Source organism: Hypanus sabinus, chromosome 26 (genome assembly GCF_030144855.1).
Source record: "Hypanus sabinus isolate sHypSab1 chromosome 26, sHypSab1.hap1, whole genome shotgun sequence".
Classification (NCBI taxonomy): Eukaryota; Metazoa; Chordata; class Chondrichthyes; order Myliobatiformes; family Dasyatidae; genus Hypanus; species Hypanus sabinus.
Window position 1 is genome coordinate 45,929,844 of NC_082731.1, and position 20,847 is coordinate 45,950,690.

Here is a 20,847-nt window from a genome sequence, read left to right on the forward strand (position 1 = left end):
AGGCTTGGTATCTAAGCCACACATGAAGGCTGGGAGATGGACCTGGTTGTCAGGGGTTACTTGAGTCGTTCCCCATTTTAGGCACGTAATGGGCGGTGGGAGCTTATTCCCACCACATCCCCCGGCCACAATAGCCTTAAGGAGCTGAGTTAAGGATAGCAGGTCAGGAGCAGGACCAGTTCGGATCTCATTTGGGGTGAACAAAGGATCCCACCACTGTTGGATGGCACAGGGTGTTACTCGGTCGGGCATGGACAGGTTTTGGCTGGCATGATTCAAAGGGCCGGAAGCCCCTACCCTGCGCTGAATCATAAAATAAATATGGCATGTTTGTGATGGTAAAGTCTGGGTGTCATTAGTCTCAGGATACCCAGCTTCAGTTTAGCTGCAGTATTGATGTGATTGGTCCTGGTAAATTTCTGATCGGCATAGATGCCCAGGCAGTCGACAGTAGAGGACTTGTTTAAAGGCATGGGGTGAAGTAAGGATTCTTGCCACTGTCAGCCCAATTGCCTGAATGGTACCCACCTTACTGCAGGCTGGCAGGGGGCGGGTTAACTTACTGAGAAATGATGACATATACAGTACGTGCTTTGGACGTTGAATTGCAAACGGAATTGAACGTTCTGCAGTCATCGATTAATATTCCCACCTCTGACCTTCAGGAAAGACAGAAGGCCATGGGTGAAGCAGCTGAAGATAGCAGGCTGCAGGGTGCAGCCCCGACCTTCTCGTTTTGGTTAATGGAACAATTGACCTCCAGTAACCACAGCCACCTTCCTCTGACTCCGGCAGTGACGCAATTTCCTCTCGATGCTCTCTGTTCCTGTTTCAATAATGCTGTCCATCCCATCAAACTCCCGTCTCTCCTCCTCCTGATCTGGAGCCTAGTGTACCTGAGGTAGTAGACCTCAGTGGCCAGGGTATAGAATAGGTGCCGCTCATCAATTTCCTGCTAATTGGGATAGGCTGAAGGGCCAGTCAGTGGCTGGATGGCATTGCGAACAGTGAGAAGGTGGGTTATTATTGCCACACCTGCAGTAAAGTACTCGTCTTGCAAATTGTCCATGCAGATCAATTCCTTCCAGCAGTGCATCGAAGGAAAACAAGAGAAAGCTATAACAGAGTGCAGAATAAAGTGTTACAGTCTCGTGAAAGTGCAGTGCGGGTAGGAAGGCCATAATGAGGTGGATTGTGAGGTCAAGAGGACTCATTATGGCCTTCCTACCCGGGCAGTGGTTCCCAACCATTTTTATGCCATGGACTAATGCCATTAAACAAGGGGTCTGTGGACTCGTGTACCCGGTGGCACAGAAGCTGCTCCTGAGCCTGGTGGTACATGCTTTCGGTTTTCATATCTTCCGCGCAGTGGGATTGGGGAGAATCGAGAGAGAGTGTCTGGAGTGGGTCGTGCTGAGGCCGCAGGGGTTTGGGGGGAGGCTGTTTTCCGTGATCTGCTGAGCTGGGCTCTCTACTCATTTTTAAAAAACTTTTTTTATTGAGTTTTCAAATAATTACAGAAAGAAAAAGAAAATATGTATAAAAATATATATATATACCCTTCCCCCCTCCCCCCAACATCCCTATAGAAAAAAGAAAGAAAGAAAGAAAGAAAGAGTGCCTGGATATCGGCAGATCCCCACATGCTCCATGGAGTTTCTTTATTTCTTTCCCCAAATAACTAATCTTCGGAGCAGCTCTCTACTGTGCAGTTTGTTGGATTTTTCCTGTGGTTTACTCTGGAAGCTGTCCCTGTGGGTGGTTGTGGCCACATGGCAATGGAGGTTGGAGACCAGAGTTTTCCTTCTTCGAGATGGGCCGTCTGATGAGCTCCATCTGCCCGGAGCGACTGGTTTTAAGGCGCCAGTAACCCACCTTTGCCCTTTTCGCCTGTCAATAGAAATGGTTCAGCTGGGCTTTGTAACTAAACTACACATGAAGGTCAGGAGCTGGGCCTGGTTTTCAGAGACACATCATAGGGAGCTTATCCCACCTACCACCCCCAGCTTTGTGGACCTTAAGGAACTGTCAATGAACATTGCAAGTAAATGTTCAGAGATTATTTGACCATATCCAACAGCAGGAAGTCTAACCATTTTATATTGAATGACAGGAGCATCAGTGAGTCCCCTGCCATCAACACACCGTTGGCCAGAGACTCAACTGAAAACTCTGGTCAGAGAGTATCCTGCAACGAGGAACTCGTTTGCTGGTACCCCATCCACAGGGCAGGCATCTACCCTGAGTGGAGTTACTCCCCATTCTGGATAAATGCAACAGGAAGGTCAACACCCATTCCCTCCTTTAGGACCCAGCAGTGAGTGCAGGTGTACCATAAATCCGTCGATTCTATATTACTAATGTTCTGGGGGAAGAAGGTCTGCCATCCTGACCTGTATGTGACTCAAGGACATAGAACAGGACATCTGATTGTGCTGACCTTCTAACTAACCCTCATGGGACTCCAATTTTCTATCATTATCTGAGAGTCTGTTAACCTTCACCTTTGCCACCACCCCCTAGCGGCTCACCAACCGCTCTCTGTGTAAAGGAAAAATAGCCTCTGACACTCCCTCCACCCTGGGGAGAAAAGTCTCCGACTGTCCACTCCATCTATGCCTCTTCTCATCTTGTACAACTCTTATCCTCCTTTGCTCCTAAGAGAAAATCCCTAGCTCGCTCAACCTATCCTCATACGACATCCAGGCAGCATCCTGACGAGTCTTCTCTGCGCCTTCATGTGATAGTGCAAGGATTATAGATCAAATTTAGCAGCTTGTCTTGTCCTCCAGAACTAGTCAAACCACTGTAGTTCCTTTGCCAGCATCTACCTGAAAACCTGGAACATTGCCCAGATATGTTCTGTCAACCAGATAAAGAAAGCAGAGCAAATCCAGTCTGACTTGTCCCCATCCAATTAGGGTGCACACCAGCGATCTGCGAGAAGGTATTGTCAGCAAGAACATGTTTGGCAGTGTCCAGTTTGTGTCCTGTCATAACCACCTGGTTTAAACAGCATCTTTGCCGTGGCTCAGTTCCAGAGATGAAGCATGAGTGAGTGATTGCCTGTGTCTGACCCCCAGGCACTGTATCTGAATAGACAAACAATTACCTATCCCGGTGCAGGAATGCATTGCGACACGTAGGGGCTGTCCACAGCTCATAGCATCTAAGGACACTACAGCAGGGAAACAGGCTCTTGGGCCTACTTTGTCCATACCAGACTATTATTCTGCCTGGACCCCACCACTTATCCAAATTTGTGGCAAACCTGCACCCACCACTTCAGCTGGCAGCTTATTCTACACTCTCCCCACCCTCCGAGTGAAGAAGTTCCCCTCAACCTATGGCCTCCAGTTGTAGTTTCATCCATCTTCAGCAGAAGAAGCCTGCTTGCATTTACCCTAGCTACATCTCCGATTTTGTATGCTTCCACCCAGTGAAAGGGAAATGGAGGCCCCTATCACTAAGGGGCTTAGTTGAACCAGCCCAAAGGCCTCAAGAGCAGGTCAGAGGCTGGGGGTATCCTATAATGAGTAACCCACCCTCTGATTACCCAGGTCTTTCTAGCACCTACAAGGTGCAAGCCTGGTGTGTGATGCAAAACTCCCAGGTTGACCATAATTCCCAGGTAAAATGGCAGTTCATTAATGGTCTTGAGTCTCAGACGTTGTCGGCTAAATACAGTAGGTCAATTGCAGACTAAGATCAGGATCCCAGGGGGTAATTGCAGTGTGCAAGGGGGTAAATGCCCCTGTTAAGTACAGCCCAAAGTAATGATCTCCATAGGAATTACAATCAGTCGAGAGGGGAAGATGGCACCTGCCAGCGCACTACCAAGGGTGACATCCTCAAGACGGTTCATGAAGCTCATTCCAAGAAGTTCTGAGGGAAGATACTTGGAGCCAAAGTTCCCATAAAGAGATTAAAAAAAGGATAAGGATGCCAGCTCTTGGATTTCAAGAAACACGAGGGTAGGAAGGCAAACCTATCTTGGATACAGAGAGATCATACTTCTGAAGGACAGAGGCATGTAGAGAATAGGGGAAGTTTAAAGGGAAATTCAGAAGGTAGAGGTAATGGAAAAAAAAGCACCTAAAGTTTTATTTAACCTTTACAGATTAGGGAATAACAAAAAAAAAAGGAATGTGCAGACATTCTGGGAGTTTAAATGATTTGGCATGGACTAGATGGGCTGAAGGGCCTTTTATTGTGATGCAGCACTCTGTAACTCTATATAATGACCAGATCAGGATAACTCTACGGCTATTGTATGGAGACAATTACTCCGAATGGCATTCCTAGTCTGCTCTTGCATAAGGTTTGGGCGTTGGTATCTGTACTGAAAACTGGAGAAGATAATTGACTGAATATCTACTGTGTGTTCAGCAGTGAAATGGCAATGTATCGCAGGGAGATAATACTAGTGAAGCTCAGACTGCCAAGCTGGGTTTGAGGAAAGGTTCTTTCTGACTAATGTGATTGCCTCTGGTATGATGGAAACCAGAACAGCATGATTGATGCAGTCAGTGCGGGTTTCAGCAAGAACAGCGTTCCTTGGGGAAAGCAGGCTCAAGAAGAAAACGCCAAGAGGAGAGTAATGATTTGGATCCAGGCTTGACTGAACGGTAGGAGAAGAGTGAGTGCAGGGTGATTGAACAGTGGATTGTGTACCCGGTTACGGATCTGAGACGGATTTGGTGACTGAAGTGGCTGCTTAGCATAGCGTCCTGTTGTCAGCCATTTTTCAGCTGCTCGGCCCAATGATCTTCACTGATATAAAATGCTGGAGGAACTCAGCAGGTCTGTGGAGAGGAATAAACAGTTTTGGGCTGAGACCCTTCACCAGGACTGAAAAGAAGGGAAAGAAGCTGGAATCAGCGAAGTGGAGAGGAACACATTTTCTTTCCAGTCCTGGCTCAGAACGTCAACCCATTATTCCTCTACATAGATGCTACCCGACCTACTAAGTTCCTCCAGCATCTTGTACGTGTTGCTCTTGATGTCCAAGCATCATTGCAGAATCTCTTGTGTTAATGTGTTAAGTTTCCTCAACTGCTCCTGTGCCTCCTTGGAGTAGTCTGGGCAATGTTCAAGCTTGAACTGACAAAGACAAGTACCATTTGTGTCACTGAATGGTCATCTGCATTAAGGGAGGTCTAACCCATCTCTCAGTTCAGTGGTATTATCAATGCAGAACTGATTCGTGGGATAGTAGGTGTGTGGTATGGCAAAAGTTAACTGGACCGGGAGCTACAGAACACGGTGATACCATTGAAGCTCACAAAGTTTGCATGAAATCAATAGATTACCTGCATCTCTGCAGGATTTTCTAAAAACAAGTTCACAGAATCAGCTGCTGGCTATTGAGAACTATGGTGAGGAGAAAAGCTTCATCTTTGTGAAGCTTTTGAATTCTCCACCTACAAGTTTTGTGCAGCCAAGTTTACGAGCATATTCTAGCCAATGATTGGCAGACGAAGGGATGAAAGATTTGGGGTGGAGGGCGCAGAGTGAGGCTAAAATGGAAGATTAACCGTGAGTCCTGTTTCGAGCCAGAATCAGGTTTAATATCACTTGTCATATGCCGTGAAATTTGTTGTTTTGCAGCAGCAGTACATTGCAATAATAAAAACTGCAAATTACAATAAGAAGTACACTTTAAAAAAGAAAATTAAATCATATAGGTAGTGCTGAAAGAGAAGGGAGAAAAATAGTGAGGTAGTGTTCATAGGTTCAATGTCCATTCAGAAATCAGATGGCAGAGGGGAAGAAGCTGTTCCTGAATCGCTGAGTGTGTGTCTTCAGGCTTCTGTACCTCCTTCCTGATGGTAACAATGAGAAGAGAGTGATGGGGTCCTTAATGATGGATGCCGCCTGTTTGAGGAATGTGCTTTTGACAGTCTGCGACCTTGAGGAAGTGCTTCATCCCAGGCCATGTATGAACCTCTCCCAGAACCTTTCCATTGTTTACAAGGCTCAGGCTAGGGTTAGGGTCACAACATAATTTGCACTGGTAAAGATGAAAAATTATCTTTATTTGTCACATGTGCATTGAAACATCCTGTGAAATGTGGCATTTGTGTCCGATGACCAACACAGCCCAAAGACGCTAACGCAGCATGCCACCAGCTTACTAACCCTTGCTAAGCCAGTACGTATTTGGTATGTGGGAGGAAACCAGAGCACCTGGAGGAAACCCACGCAGTCATGGAGAGAATAGGGGCAGTGGCAGGAACTGAACCCCAGTGTTCTGTTCTGTTGGTGCTGTAAACGCAGACCATGTTGATACTGGAGAAGTTGATGGTGCCTGCGACTGGTTCCCCTTCCACCACCAGTTCTCCACAGCTAGGGTTTACCATCAGTAAGTCACGATGTAAAGACCCAAAAGGTTTTTTCAGTGGCTTCTGAGACTGCTTCGCTCTGTAGGAATGAGGAACTTGTGAACGCCCATCTGATATCTGAATATAATGCTACTCCTTCGATGTTATTGGGTCCGAATCCCACCAGACCCCAGGGTGGACAAAAGTTCACCGTCACTGTCTCAAGACCAACTGGAAATGACGCCCACATCCTGTTACTAAATAAACATATCATAACAAGGTTGGGTTCCTGGTACAAATCCGGATAAAAATCTTGGGTTTGGTACTGAAGAGTTAAGAGCCCAAAGATAGCTAGATCATGAATTATGGAGCCCTGATTGACAAATGTGATCTGTTCAAGTCTGGAAAGTTAATTACAACTGGATCTAATAATGATCTGAGGTAAATTATGGTATGTTTCTACTGCAGGTTAAATGGCCTTGTAATCTGTGCAGTGATTAAGGGCACGATTTGATTTGGAGTGAATCAAAGATTTGGATCTGTTTTCTCTCAGTGTGTATATGATTATATTTCAATCATCTGGTCATTTCTCATCCTCTCTACTCCAGTCTCTCCACCTTGCAGTGATATCTCTGAGTTAGCAATCTCCCTTCTTTGTTTGTGATTGTTTTTCTTCCTGTAAACCTTGCCCTGTGGAAACTTTGCTCTCGTGTCGGCTGCTGAGAAACTGGCTGTCTTGGATTGGTGGTTCTACTCGGGTGGGGGGGGGGGGTGGGGTGAGGGATTCAGCACCTCCCCATACAGTGCCCGTGCCAAGAGAGCACTTGTGTGAGCCAGCCTCCTTCTAACTCCAGGCAGCATTGTTCTGAGCACATTAGCGTCATGATGTGCCATCGCAGTCACCTCTACTCCATGTTTTTTTAATACTGGAGTTTAGCCAGCTCCATCATGGGCACTAGCCTTCATAGTATCCAGGACATCTTCAAGGAGCAAAGCCTCAAAAAGGTGGTTCCATCAGAAGGACTTCCCATCACCCAGAACATCTCTCTTCTCATTGCTACCATCAGGGAGGAGGTACAGAAGCCTGAAGACACACACTCAACGATTCAGGAACAGCTTCTTCCCCTCCGCCATCAGGGAGGAGGTACAGAAGCCTGAAGACACACACTCAATGATTCAGGAACAGCTTCTTCCCCTCTGTCATCAGGGAGGAGGTACAGGAGCCTGAAGACACACACTCAACGATTCAGGAACAGCTTCTTCCCCTCCGCCATCAGGGAGGAGGTACAGAAGCCTGAAGACACACACTCAATGATTCAGGAACAGCTTCTTCCCCTCTGTCATCAGGGAGGAGGTACAGGAGCCTGAAGACACACACTCAACGATTCAGGAACAGCTTCTTCCCCTCTGTCATCAGGGAGGAGGTACAGGAGCCTGAAGACACACACTCAACGATTCAGGAACAGCTTCTTCCCCTCCGCTATCAGGGAGGAGGGACAGGAGCCTGAAGACACACACTCAATGATTCAGGAACAGCTTCTTCCCCTCTGTCATCAGGGAGGAGGTACAGGAGCCTGAAGACACACACTCAACGATTCAGGAACAGCTTCTTCCCCTCTGCCATCAGGGAGGAGGTACAGGAGCCTGAAGACACACACTCAATGATTCAGGAACAGCTTCTTCCCCTCTGTCATCAGGGAGGAGGTACAGGAGCCTGAAGACACACACTCAACGATTCAGGAACAGCTTCTTCCCCTCCGCCATCAGGGAGGAGGTACAGGAGCCTGAAGACACACACTCAATGATTCAGGAACAGCTTCTTCCCCTCCGCCACCTGATTTCTAACTGGACATTGAACCCATGAACACTACCTCACCACTTTTTTCATTTCTGTTTTTGCACTACTTTAACTATTTAATATATATATGTATTTACTGTATTTCTTTTTTTTCTACATTTATCATGTATCGCATTGGACTGCTGCTGCAAGGTTAACAAATTTCACGACGTGCCAGTGGTATTAAAGTTGGTTCTGATTCTGAATTAATTCACTTGCCTTCACAACCACTGAACTCCCTGTTGCATTTGGAAATGCATAGTTTAAGTATTACTCATAAAGAGCAAAAAGCATAAAATATATACAAGTATAAAGAACATTTTATTACCTGAAAAATATCAGGCTCCTGAACCAGTGTGGATAACTTCATTCACACCAACACTGAACTGATTCCACACATCAGGCTCCTGAACCAGTGTGGATAACTTCACTCACCCCAACACTGAACTGATTCAACACATCAGGCTCCTGAACCAGTGTGGATAACTTCATTCACACCAACACTGAACTGATTCCACACATCAGGCTCCTGAACCAGTGTGGATAACTTCACTCACCTCAACACTGAACTGATTCAACACATCAGGCTCCTGAACCATTGTGGATAACTTCACTCACCCCAACTCTGATCTGATTCAACAACCTGTGGACTCACTTTCAAGGACTCTACAATTCATGTTCTCAGTATTTATTTACTTTATTTATTATTCACACATTGTCTCCTCTTTTGCAAATTGGATGCTTTTCAGTCTTTGTTATGTTTTGATTTTCATAAATTCTATTACACCATAGCACAGCACTTTACAGTACCAGTGACCCGGGTTCAATTTCAGCCGCTGCTATCTGTAAGCAGTTTGTACGTTCTCCCCATGACTGCGTGGGTTTCCTCCCAGTGCTCTGGTTTCCTCCCACAGTCCAGCAACGTACCAATTGGTACGTTAATTGGTCATTGTAAATTGTTCCATGATCAGGTTAGGGCTAAACTGGGCGGCATGGCTCGGAGAGCCTATTCCATACTGTATCTCAATAAATAAATAAATTTCCTGTAGATGCCTTCAAGGAAATAAATCTCAGATAGTATATGGTGACATACACTGTGCGTACTTTGAACTTTGAAGTAATTCGCTCTCATTTCTTGGTAATCTTACAGGATCTGGAGGACAATTATACATGCACGTGCCCCCAAGGATTCTACGGCAAGAACTGTGAGATCAGCGCAATGACCTGCGCTGACGCGCCCTGCTTTAATGGGGGGTCCTGCACTGAGGAACAACACAGAGGTTATAGCTGCCAATGCCCTGCTGGGTTCACTGGCTCCAACTGCGAGAAGAAGATTGGCCGCTGCACCGACAACCCCTGCGTAAACGGTAAGCCTTGGCATATGTCCATGCCCCCCTGAAGTCTTCCCGTTCCCACACCCGCCCAATGGCGTGCATGATTGCACTAACCTTTCCTTTCTTTCCGAAGGAGTCTGCTACGTTTTCGGTCAGAGCTACATCTGCCGTTGCCGGGCTGGATTCATCGGCACCAACTGCGAGATCAACAAGGACGACTGCGCCAAGAATCCGTGTGCGAATGGCGGCACTTGCATCGACGGGATCAATTCCTACAACTGCAGCTGCACCCTGGGCTACGCTGGGACCGACTGCACCATTCGCAAGGACTCCTGCGTCAGCAGCCCTTGCAGGAACAACGGTATTTGCTACACTCACTACACCGGCCACATCTGCAAATGCCCGGTCGGATTTATGGGGCCGAACTGCGAGTTCCACGTGACACCCACCACCCCCACTGGTACGGGCAGCCCCTTCCCCATTGCCCTCGTCACCTCTTTTGCCTTGGGCTTTGTGACTCTGACACTGGTTGTGTTTGCCGCCGTGGTGATTCTGAAGCACTGGCAGAGAAACCGGAGTGACCGGAGAGCTGTGCGGAATGACCTGGAGACGATCAACAACCTGTCCGATTATCAGAAGGAGAAGGAAGCCTTCATTATCTCCACAGGACAGTTCAAAGTTTCCAACAAGGACGCTGCGCTGAGCACGGATTGTCTGACTGATAAATTTAACTGTAAACAGAAACTTCACGCACTGGATTATAATCTATCTGGTGACCTGAAGGAGGACCAGCCTTTGAAAAAGAATATTGAGAAGTGAGTACTGAACTTAACTGCCTGCCTTGGTAGCATAGCGGTTAGCACAATGCCATTACAGCTTGGGGCTTCGGAGTTTGGAGTTCAATTCCGACGTCGTCTGTAAGGAATCCTCCCATAAGTATGTGGGTTTCCTCCAGGTAGTCTGGTTTCCTCCCAAATTCCAAAGATGTACCAGTTAGTAGGTTAATTGACAATAGCTCAGTGTAAATTGTCCTGTGAGTGGGCCAGTGTTAAATTGCTGGGCTCAAAGGGCTGGAAGGGCCTATTACCTCAAAATAAATAGTTGAATAGATTTTCTTGTAGGAGGTTGGGAGGTTTTCTGCCTCAGTAATTGCTGGAAGTCTAACATTGCTCTATACCATCTTGCCTTGCAGTATGAAATCTGAATGTCTGTCAATTTCCAAGCCACTGGGCTTGTTTCAGAAGGAGGGATTGTACCATGCAAAGTACATCATTCCGGAGAGGGTTGAGCCGTGCATATTTGCGACTGAGGTGAGTCTTGGCTTCTGGGGCTGCAGCAGGCCACGCAAAATGCTGGCAGAACTCAGCGGGTCATGTGACAGAAGACGGTTTGGGCTGAGACCATCGGGAGTGGAAAAGAAGGGGCAGAATGCCAGGTTAGAAAGGTTGGGGGAGGTTGGCAGGTGATGGGTGTAACCAGGTGACAGGGTAGGCAGGTGCGTTCTGTCCTTTACATCCCAGCTTTCTACATCGTTCCACACACCCTCGCCCACCAATGCATCCTCTCACCTGGTCTCACCACTTTCTAGTGCCCCTCCTCCATTCCTTTCATCCAAGGCCCAACGTTCTCTCCTATTGGATTCCTTCTTCTACCTCCAACCTATCACTTCCCAGCTTCATCCCTCCTCCTCCACCCACACATTTTTCCCCTCTGACCTATCACGTGTTATCTTGTACTGATTCCCCGCCCACCCACCTTTTTATTCTGGCTTCTGCCCTCTTCCTTTCCAGCCCAGATGAAGGGTCTCGGCCAGAAACGTTGACTGCCCATTTGCCTTCAAAATTCTGCCTGACCGGCTGAGCTCCTCCAGCGTTTTATGTGTGCTATTAGAAACCGTTCAAAAGGACAAGCTGAGCCTTTGTTTGGAAAATGCAGAGGTTGAGCAGAGCCAGTCACATGGATTTGTTAAAGGAAGTTTGTGTGACTGAATTGTACCGAGGAGCGTGCAAGCTTAAATGAGCTTGATGTATTCCGGCGAGGTTCTTTGCTTGTGTTTTGACAGGTTCCACATGGTAGCCTAGACAAAAATGTAAGCCGGCAGTGCAGAATCTCTTGTGTGTCAGGGGATGGAGTTTCAGGTGGGTGTAGAGGAGCTTGACTCAAAGGCAGAGCTGTGGAGCTGATTTAGCGGTCAATGATATTTTACTGCAAAAATAACAAGCCATGTACGGGCACAAAACAAGAGAGAATGGGATACTCAACACAAGGCAACAAGGTAACTGAAGGCTCGGAGCGACTGGTTGAGTTTGTCTGGTTTGACGGGTTGCAGATGAGAGCTGGGTTTAAATAGGCTGCAGGTGATGAGTTGGGAGCGAGTGGCAGGTGACTGCTGTCAGCTGGGTGGAGACTGGGAGGCACGTGCCTGTGTAGGCTTGACATAGGGCCATCTAAATGAAAGCATTGAATTTCCATCTCCGCTCAAAACCAGAGCAGATCACTATCATCACATCTAAACCCTCTTTCTCTTCTTCCATTGTTGCAGGTATGAATCTGGTCTCCCCAAATTTTGATGCTCAAACTACTCCATTGTCTGAATGTTTACAGATTTATTGGACTCGATGGGGGTTTTGTATTCCTGTATTTAATATTTATTCCTGCTGCTTGTGTTTGGAATGGAGACCCTCTTTATAGTTTAAGATCGTTTTCGAATCTGGCTTCTGGATAATGAAGATTGCCTGCTGACACCTCTTTTGGAAACTGAGAAACATTTGCACTATTTTCAAGGGCAAAGTCACGCCTAACAAAAAAAACCTGCATCCCACGGACTGAGAAAAGAGAAGAAAAAGGAGGAAAATAAAAGGCAGGACCTTTTGTACTTATTGTGGCCACGCATTCTCAACTTGATCTCTCCATGTTTTTGACTTCCTCGTGCAGGAAGCTGCTCTTTCATATGGCACACACAATCTCGGGGGGGGCTGTTGCTTTACAGAAGATGGCCCTTCTCATATGGCGGGCGGGATCAGAGGATCGCAAGAACATCAGAATGAGGAACAAGTCTGCGTTGCAGACGATAAAAGTTCAGTGAACTGAGTTCAGGGCAGGCATCTATTCAGAGTTCAGCAAAGACCATTCGCGAATTCAGAATCGGGTTTAATATCACCGGCAAAGGTTGCGAAATTTGTTTTACGGCAGCAATACATAATAATAAAAACTATAAACTACAGTAAGTATATATAAAAAGCTAAATTAAATTAAATGAGAGTGCAAAATGAGAGGGAAACTCTTTCCACTGCTGATCCCTTGATGAGGACTGCTGTGTGTTCCCTCCACTTCCCCTTCCTGAAGTCCTCAATCAATTCCTTGGTCTTTCTGATGTTGAGGGCAAGGTTGTGGCTGAAAACACCACTCAACCAGCTGATCTGCCTTGCTCCTGTACGCCTCCTCGTCATCCATGATTTAAGACACCAGTCCATCAACCTCCTGTCTCCTGGTGGATTCTCTTATTCTATATATAGTCAAATATGGAAATATGCTGTGTATATGTCTTTATCATGAAGGACTTCCTTTTTTAATGACAAAGCATAGAAAATTATTGCATTTCTGTTTCAAAGTCAAGCCAATGTTATTTTAATATTTTATAATTTAAGAATTTTTGATATGCATACAAAATGAAATATACTTTTTCTAATTTTATTTTGTATATACTGTATATTTATAAGAGAATGTACATATGTTTATCTATTATGTTTTATATATGTCTTTCTGTTGAAGAGAAGTTCAAATTTATTTTTGTCCAAAATAAATGAAAATAATTCCAAGATGGTTTTTGGATTTTTTTGGGGGGAGAATGTAGTCATAGAGAAGTATAGTGCAGAAACAGACCCTCTGGCCCATTCAGTCCGTGCCAAAAACACTTGAACTGCCTATTCCCATCAACTTGCATTGGGACCATAGCCCTTCATACCCCTACCATCCACATACCTATCCAAACTTCTCTAAACATGGGAATCGAGCTCACATGCACGTTGGCAGTTCATTCCACATGCTCATTGACCCTCTGAGTGAAGAAGGTTCCCCTTATGTTCCCCTGGAACTTTTCACCTTTCACCCTTAACTTATGACCTCTGGTTGTAGTCCCAACTAACCTCAGTGGAAAAAACCTGCTTGCATTTCCCCTATCTATATCCCTCATAACTTTGTATACCTCTATCAAATCTCCCCCCAATTTTCTATGTTCTGAGGAATAAAGTCCTAACCTATTCAACCCTTCCCAGCAACATCCTTGTAAATTTTCCCTGCACTCTTTCAACCTTGTTCACATCTTTCCTGTAGGTAGGTGACCAAAACTGCACACAGTACTCCAAATTAGCCCTCACCAGTGTCTGAACCATTTCAGCTTAACATCTCATCTCCTGTACTCAATACATTGATTTATGAGGCCAATGTGCCAAAAGTTTTCTTTACAACCTTATTTACCTGTGACGCCACTTTCAATGAATTACAGACAATGGGAGGAACACATGGGAAATCCTGCTTCCCTGTCTTGACAGGACTGACCAATCTGTGGGAGGGCTCCATGGGTGATGATAGTTTCTGGTGCCCAGTGTTAACATCCTTTAGGCTTATTCAGTCTGTGCAACCACACATTGACATTGCCGTGACTCTGAACACAGTCGCCGGAGAGACACTGAAGCCGATGGATATAGATGAGACAATCTTGGACAATTCTATAGTTACAAAGTGTTTCAGTGCTTCCTTTGAATTGCGTATAATAATCAAACACCCAAGATGAACTTTGATCCTCATCATCTCTCTGGCTGCATTCATCTCAGGTGATGAACCCCAGTCTGCAGCTCCAGGAAGACCATTGTTCAGAACTACATTTTAAACTCAAAACGCAGTCCATACTCAGGTTTAAGACTGGTTGCTGCTGAAATTAATACTTGCTCTATCTCCAGAATAATACCCTAACAGACACCAGTCCTACACTAATCCCATTTTGGTGACAGTTGTCCGTTGTGTTCGACAATGATAGAAAACCTGTGCAGGAGAGTTTTTAAAGTGGAACTCCATTTCACTGCAGCAGTTCCACCCTCTGGACTTCAGAGATCCGGGTCTTGTGATACGAGCAAGCCTCACACCCGGGGGCACCCTTGGTTGCAGTAGATGAGCATCGCATGTTTTGTGCCTTGCATTGCCCTTCGCTCCCCATGGCGCATTGCAAAACCGCCTTTCAGGCCGTTAGCTCTCATCATGGATCTCAACGACCCAGTCTGCATGTCCCTATCTCACTGGGGTATGAGGCCCCCAGGTGTCATTATAACCCCATCATGATAGGAATAGTCTTCTCGCAGTAGCACAGTAGCATAGTGGTTAGAGTTACATTATTACAGCACCAATGCCCTGGGTTCAATTCCTGCCACGCTCTGCAAGGAGTTTGTACATTCTCTCCGTGACCATATGAGTTTCCTTCAGACGCTCTGGTTTCCTGCCACAGTCTAAAGACTTACAGGTTAGTAGGTCAATTCCTTCACATGTGTGTCATTGGGTGGCATGGGCTTATGCCAAACGGGCCTGTTACCAAGACGTAACTCTAAATAAAAAATTAAAATAAATGTCTTACTATTGTAAAGACAAAGAAAATGATTGCCAGATTTAGTAGTCATCAGTCAGCTCATTGTGGGAATGTAAAACTTGGTTGGTTTCCATACAGTAACTTGGTACCGTGGTTACCTCCATAGATACTGACTGACTCTCTGAGTTTCTCCAGCATCTGGTACGTTCGTCCAGGTGCCTGGGTCTGCCATGGGTCTTTGGTTAATGTTGCTCAGCTGGGTATAGGGTGAGTTTATTCAGCATCTTCCTGCATTTCCAACCATCGTGGAATGAACAATTTGCTATTGTCATCCCTCTGAAACTTCAATGAAACAAATCCTGCAGAGTTCAAAGTAAATTTATTATCAAAGTACATATACGTCACCATATATAAATCTGAGATTCGTTTTCTTGTGGGAATTCGCAGTAAATCTAAAAAACATAGTAGAATTATTGAAACCAACACACCCAAAATGCTGGAGGAATTCAGAGAGTCTAAATGCCGAGACTCTCGGCCCAAAACGTCGACTGTAATTTTTTTCCATAGATGCTGCCTGGCCTGCTGAGTTCCTTCAGCATTTTGTGCGTGTTGCTCGGATTTCCGGCATCTGCAGATTCTCTCTTGCTTAGAATCAATGAAAGTTCACGCCCAGCAAGACAAACGTACAGCCAGTGTGCAAAAGACAACAAACTGTAAATACAAAAATAAAAAATAATAATAACTAAGCAAAGAGAATATGAGATGAAGAGTCCTTGAAAGTGAGTCCATAGGTTGTTGGAGTCTTTGCATATTAAGGAGAACTACCTTTTTTCATATTGAAATTTAAAAGAAAATTTAAATCCTGCAACTTGTTTCCAGCTCCTGTGTATGCCCATCCTTGAACTCAAAAGTCCCATTTATTTTTACTTCTTCCTCATGCACCATTACCTTGTCACGGTGCGGGGTTTTGTGTATCTCAGTGACACTGTGAACTATACCACGTAGAGCTACTCAAAGTGGACACGTCACGGCAGAGAGGTCAGACTCTGGAGGAAATGGCAACCCACTCCAGTAATCTTCCAAGAAAACCTTAAGGATAAAAGTAACCAGAGATATCTGAGAATGGCACCAGAAGATGGACCCCCAAGGTCTGAAGGTACCCAACATGCTAATACAGAAGAATGGAGGACAAGTGTAAGCATTACCAGAGCTAATGACCTGGTCGGATTAAAGCCGAAAGGACATCCAACTACTAAGGGGCCTGGAAATGGAAAGGTAGTCCTATGTCGTAAAGACCGATACACCACTGGAACCTGGAATATAACCTGGTAAACTAGATGTGGTCAAAAATGAGATGGCAAGACTAAACATTGACATACAGTATTGGGAATTAACAAACTAAAGTGGACTGAAATGGGTCATTTTACATCAGACAATGACTGGGACTTCTACTGTTGGCAGGAATCCTCAGAAAGAATGGAGTGGCTTTAATTACCAAAAAAAAGTATCAAAATCAGTGATTGGATAGAACACCCAAAAATTACAGAGTGATTGCAATATGACTTCAGGGCAAGCCGTTCAACTTCACAGTGCTCCAAGTTTATGCTCCAACCACGGATGCCAAAGAGGATGAAGTTATCCAGTTTTATGAAGAGCTGTAGCACCTCTTGTATATGATACCAAAAAAGGATATTACATTTATCACTGGGGACTGGAATGCCAAAGTTGGCAACTTTGGCCTTGGAGTACGGGATGAAGCAGGACATTGATTGCTAGAATTTTGCCAAATTAACTCTCTGGTTAAAGGAAATATCCTCTTCCAACAGCTTAAGAGCCAGCTCTATACATGGACATCACCAGATGGTCAAAACCAAAACTAGACTGACTATATCCTTTGCAATCAGAGTTGGAAGAGCTCTATACAGTCAGCTATAACAAGATCAGGAGCAGATTGTGGCTCAGACCAATATTCAGAATAAAACTGAATAGCATCAGACAGACAGACAGACATACCTATTGATCCTGAGGAAAAACCAATGTATCAGCAAAGTTTGATGTTGATAGCAATCCTTAAGAATATGCTGTGGAGGTGAAGAACAGATTCGATGGATCAAACCTGGTGGAGGGAAAGCCAGAACTACGGAGCATCATACAAGAGGTGGCAACAAAACATATTGCAAACACAAAGAGGACCTGGAAAACAAAATGGCTTTCTGTGGAGGCTCTACAACCGGCTGAGCAGTGAAGAGAAGTGAAGGCCAGTGGAGACTGGAACAAGTACCTCCAAATGAACGCAAAGTTCAAGAAGGTAGCAAGGAAAGATAAGGAATCTTACTGAAAGGAGCGATAAAACGATGCTGAAGAAGCCAACAGAATTGGAAAAACAAGAGATCTATTCAAGAAGATTAGAGAAATCAAAGGAACATTTCATGCAAAACTGAGAATAGTAAAAGGTAAAGAAGGAAAGGACCCTCCAGAAGTAGAAGCCATCAAAAAGAGACGACAGGAATGCAGAAAAGAGTTGTGCAGGAGAAAGATCCCAACAGCAAAGTCTCCCTCATTGATCTAGAGCCAGACATTTTAGAAAGTGAAGCCAAATGGGAGATAGGAAACCTTGCCAATAAGGCTGCAGGATGTGACAGGACACCAACTGACTTGTTCAAAACTTTAAAAGGTGATGCTGTAAAAGTGTTGCATGCAATTTGCCAGCAGATCTGAAAAAGGTAATGCTAAAGATCATGCAAGCAAGACTCCAGCAATATATAGAACGAGAACTGCCAGTTGTACAAGTTGGTTTTAGAAGAGGCAGAGGCACCAGAGACCAAATTGGTAACCTATGCTGGATAATGGAGAAATGGAGGGAATTCCAGAAAAGTGTTTATCTATGATTTATTGACTACACTAAAGCCTTCGGCAATGTTGCCTATAATAAACTATGTCAAATCCTTAAAGAAATGGAGATACCTGGACACCTGATCTGCCTTATGAGAAACTTGTATGAAGATCAAGAAACAACAGTTCAAGCTGAACATGGAACAACAAACTGGTTCAAGGTTGGGAAAGGAGTATGAGAAGGCTGCGTACTGTCACCCTACTTAGCTGAACGCTTCATGGGGAATGCCAGTCTAAGGGACTCAAATGCTGGAATCAAAATTGCCGGGCGAAATATTAACAACCTCAGATATGCAGACGATACTACTCTACTGGCCGAAAGTGAGGAGGATCTGAGGAAGCTTCTAATCAAAGAGAAAGAAGAAAGTGCAAATGCTGGCTTGTTGCTCAATATTAAGGAAAGAAAGATTATGTCGACCAGCCTTATTAAATCCGTGGTAAGAAATGAAAAGGAAGTGGAAACAGTGACAGATTTTGTCTTCTTCAGTTCAAAGAAAGAAACTGCAGCCGCGAAATTAAACGACGCTTACTCCTGGGGAGGGCAGCAAAAGCAAATTTAGGTAAAATACTGAAGAGTGGAGACATAACATTGTCTACAAAGATCCGTACAGTCAAGTCAATGGTATTTCCAGTTGTGATGTATGGCTGTGGGAGCTGGACTATTGGTAAGACTGAATACAAATGAATCGACACCTTTGAACTTGGATGCAGGAGGGAAGTGTTAAGAGTTCGTTCGACAGCAAGAAGATCCAACAAGTCAAAACTTGAACGAATATGGCCAGACTGCTCACGAGGAGGCTTGATCATGAGACAAAAGCTCAAATATTTTGGCCACATCATGAAGACAGGATTCCTTGGAGAAGACTCTCACGTTGGGTAAAACAGAAGGTAAAAGAAGGAGAGGACGACAGAGGCTACGATGGACAGATAATATCACTCAGACAATGGGTGTGACCTTGGGGGATCATAGAGAGGCAGTTTCCAACGAGAAGGCTTGGTGTGCAGGAGTCCATAAGGTCACAAAGAGTTGGACTCAACGACTGAAGAACAACAAATTTTCACTTTGAGATATAGCACGGTAGCAATTACACCCATGTGACTAATTAAACCACTAACCTGGTACATCTTTGGACTGTGGGAGGAAATGAGAGAACCTGGAGCAAACCCAGGCAGTCACAGGGAGAACGTGAAAACTCCTCACATTACTCCACTGCACTTATGACTATCCACCTTAATATATAGCTCAACTTTGAGTTTAAGATTCAAGATTGTTTAAGGTAATATTAAAAAGAACACAATAAAAATAAATACATAAGATAGCTTCTATGCATATTTGATTGTATGTCCATAAAGTGATACTAGGCTGTGCAAAAGGTGACTGACAGGAAATAATAAAGCAGTGATGTAGTTAGCGGATGGAGATGTTGATCAGCGTTACTGCTTGGGGCAAGTGACTGGTGGTCCTGGTGTGGATGCTACACACCTCCTTCCTACCAATTTACTAATTTACGAGAAGCTATGTAGCTGTGGATATTACTCTCCGGTTGGCTGCCGGTGTCTAATGGCGTTCCTCAGGGGTCTGTGCAGGGACAGATTCTTTTTATGTTATATGTAAATTATTTGGATGATGGAATGGGTGGTTTTGTTGCAAAATCTGCAGATGATACGAAGATAGGTGGAGGGGCAGTTAGTTTTGAGGAAGTAGAGAGGCTACAAAAGGGACAGATTAGGAGAGTGGGCAAAGAAATGGCAGACGGAATACAGTGTCGGGAAGTGTACGGTCATGCACTTTGGTAGAAGAAACGAAAGAGTTGACTATTTTCTCAATGGAGAGAAAATACAAAATACAAACTTGAGGTGCAAAGGGATTTGGGAGTCCTTGTGCAGGATTCCCTAAAGGTTAATTTGAAGAAGGCAAATGTGATGTTAGCATTCATTTCAAAAAGATGAGAATATAAAAGCAAGGATGTAATGCTCAGTCTGGTGAGGCTTCACTTGTACCGTGAGCAGTTTTGGGCCCCTTATATTAGAATGTTCTGAAACTGGCAACATCTGGTAAATTGGTAAACTAGTTTATTATCGTCACGTGTTTTGCATGTCATCCATACGGCTCTTTCTGTGCTCTGTGCTCTGAGGTAGCAGAAGGGAAAGCAATAACGGAATGCAGAGTAAAGTGTTACAATGTGCACTGTAGGTAAATAATGAAGTACAAAGGCTACGACAAAGATATATTGAGAGGTCATGAGGTTCCATCTTACAAGAGGTCTGGTTAAGGATCTTATAACCATAATAGCATAAGACCTTAAGATCTAGGAGCAGGCCATTCAGCCCATTGAGCCTGCTCTGCCTTTTTGTCATGGCTGATCTATTATCCTTCTCAACCATTCTCCTGTCTTCTTCCCATAACCTTTAATGCCCTGACTAATCAAGAAGCTATCAACCTCCACTTTAAATGTACCCAATGACTTGGCCTCTAGAGCTGCCGGTGGCAATGAATTCCACAGATTTGCCACCTTCTTGCTAAAGAAATTCCTTCTCATCTCCATCTCAGAGAGAATTCCTTCTGCTCTGAGTTGTGCCTTCTGGTCCTAGACTCACCCATATTCTCACCAAGTTGCCCCAGACCCTCTAATATTCGATAGGTTTCAATGAGGCTGCGTCCCTGCACCTGGCGGCCTGTGCTTTCAGGCTTATGTACCTTCTCCCTGTAGTTGATGGGAGAAGAACAAATATCTGGTGTCTCATTATGTTGGCTGGTTTATGTGACAGAATCCATGGAGGGCAGATTGATGTGCTGAGCCGGGCCTAATGTTCCCATGAAACAACTTGAGATACTTTGCTCAACTATGGATTTTATCTTTGTTGTTATCTGAATCGGAGTCAGGT

At 44.8% G+C, this 20,847-nt stretch overlaps 1 protein-coding gene across 1 annotated transcript in view; it reads left to right on the forward strand.

The window, feature by feature from the left end:
- The window catches only part of dlc (deltaC), a 32,058-nt gene extending 18,868 nt beyond the window's left edge, over positions 1–13,190 (forward strand). Inside the window, exons 7-10 of the mRNA XM_059951014.1 lie at positions 9,311–9,527; positions 9,628–10,309; positions 10,687–10,804; positions 12,037–13,190. Of these exons, the coding sequence (XP_059806997.1) occupies positions 9,311–9,527; positions 9,628–10,309; positions 10,687–10,804; positions 12,037–12,042 (1,023 nt within the window). The 3' untranslated portion in view covers positions 12,043–13,190. The remainder of the gene's footprint in view (positions 1–9,310; positions 9,528–9,627; positions 10,310–10,686; positions 10,805–12,036) is intronic.
- The last annotated feature ends 7,657 nt before the right edge of the window (positions 13,191–20,847 follow it).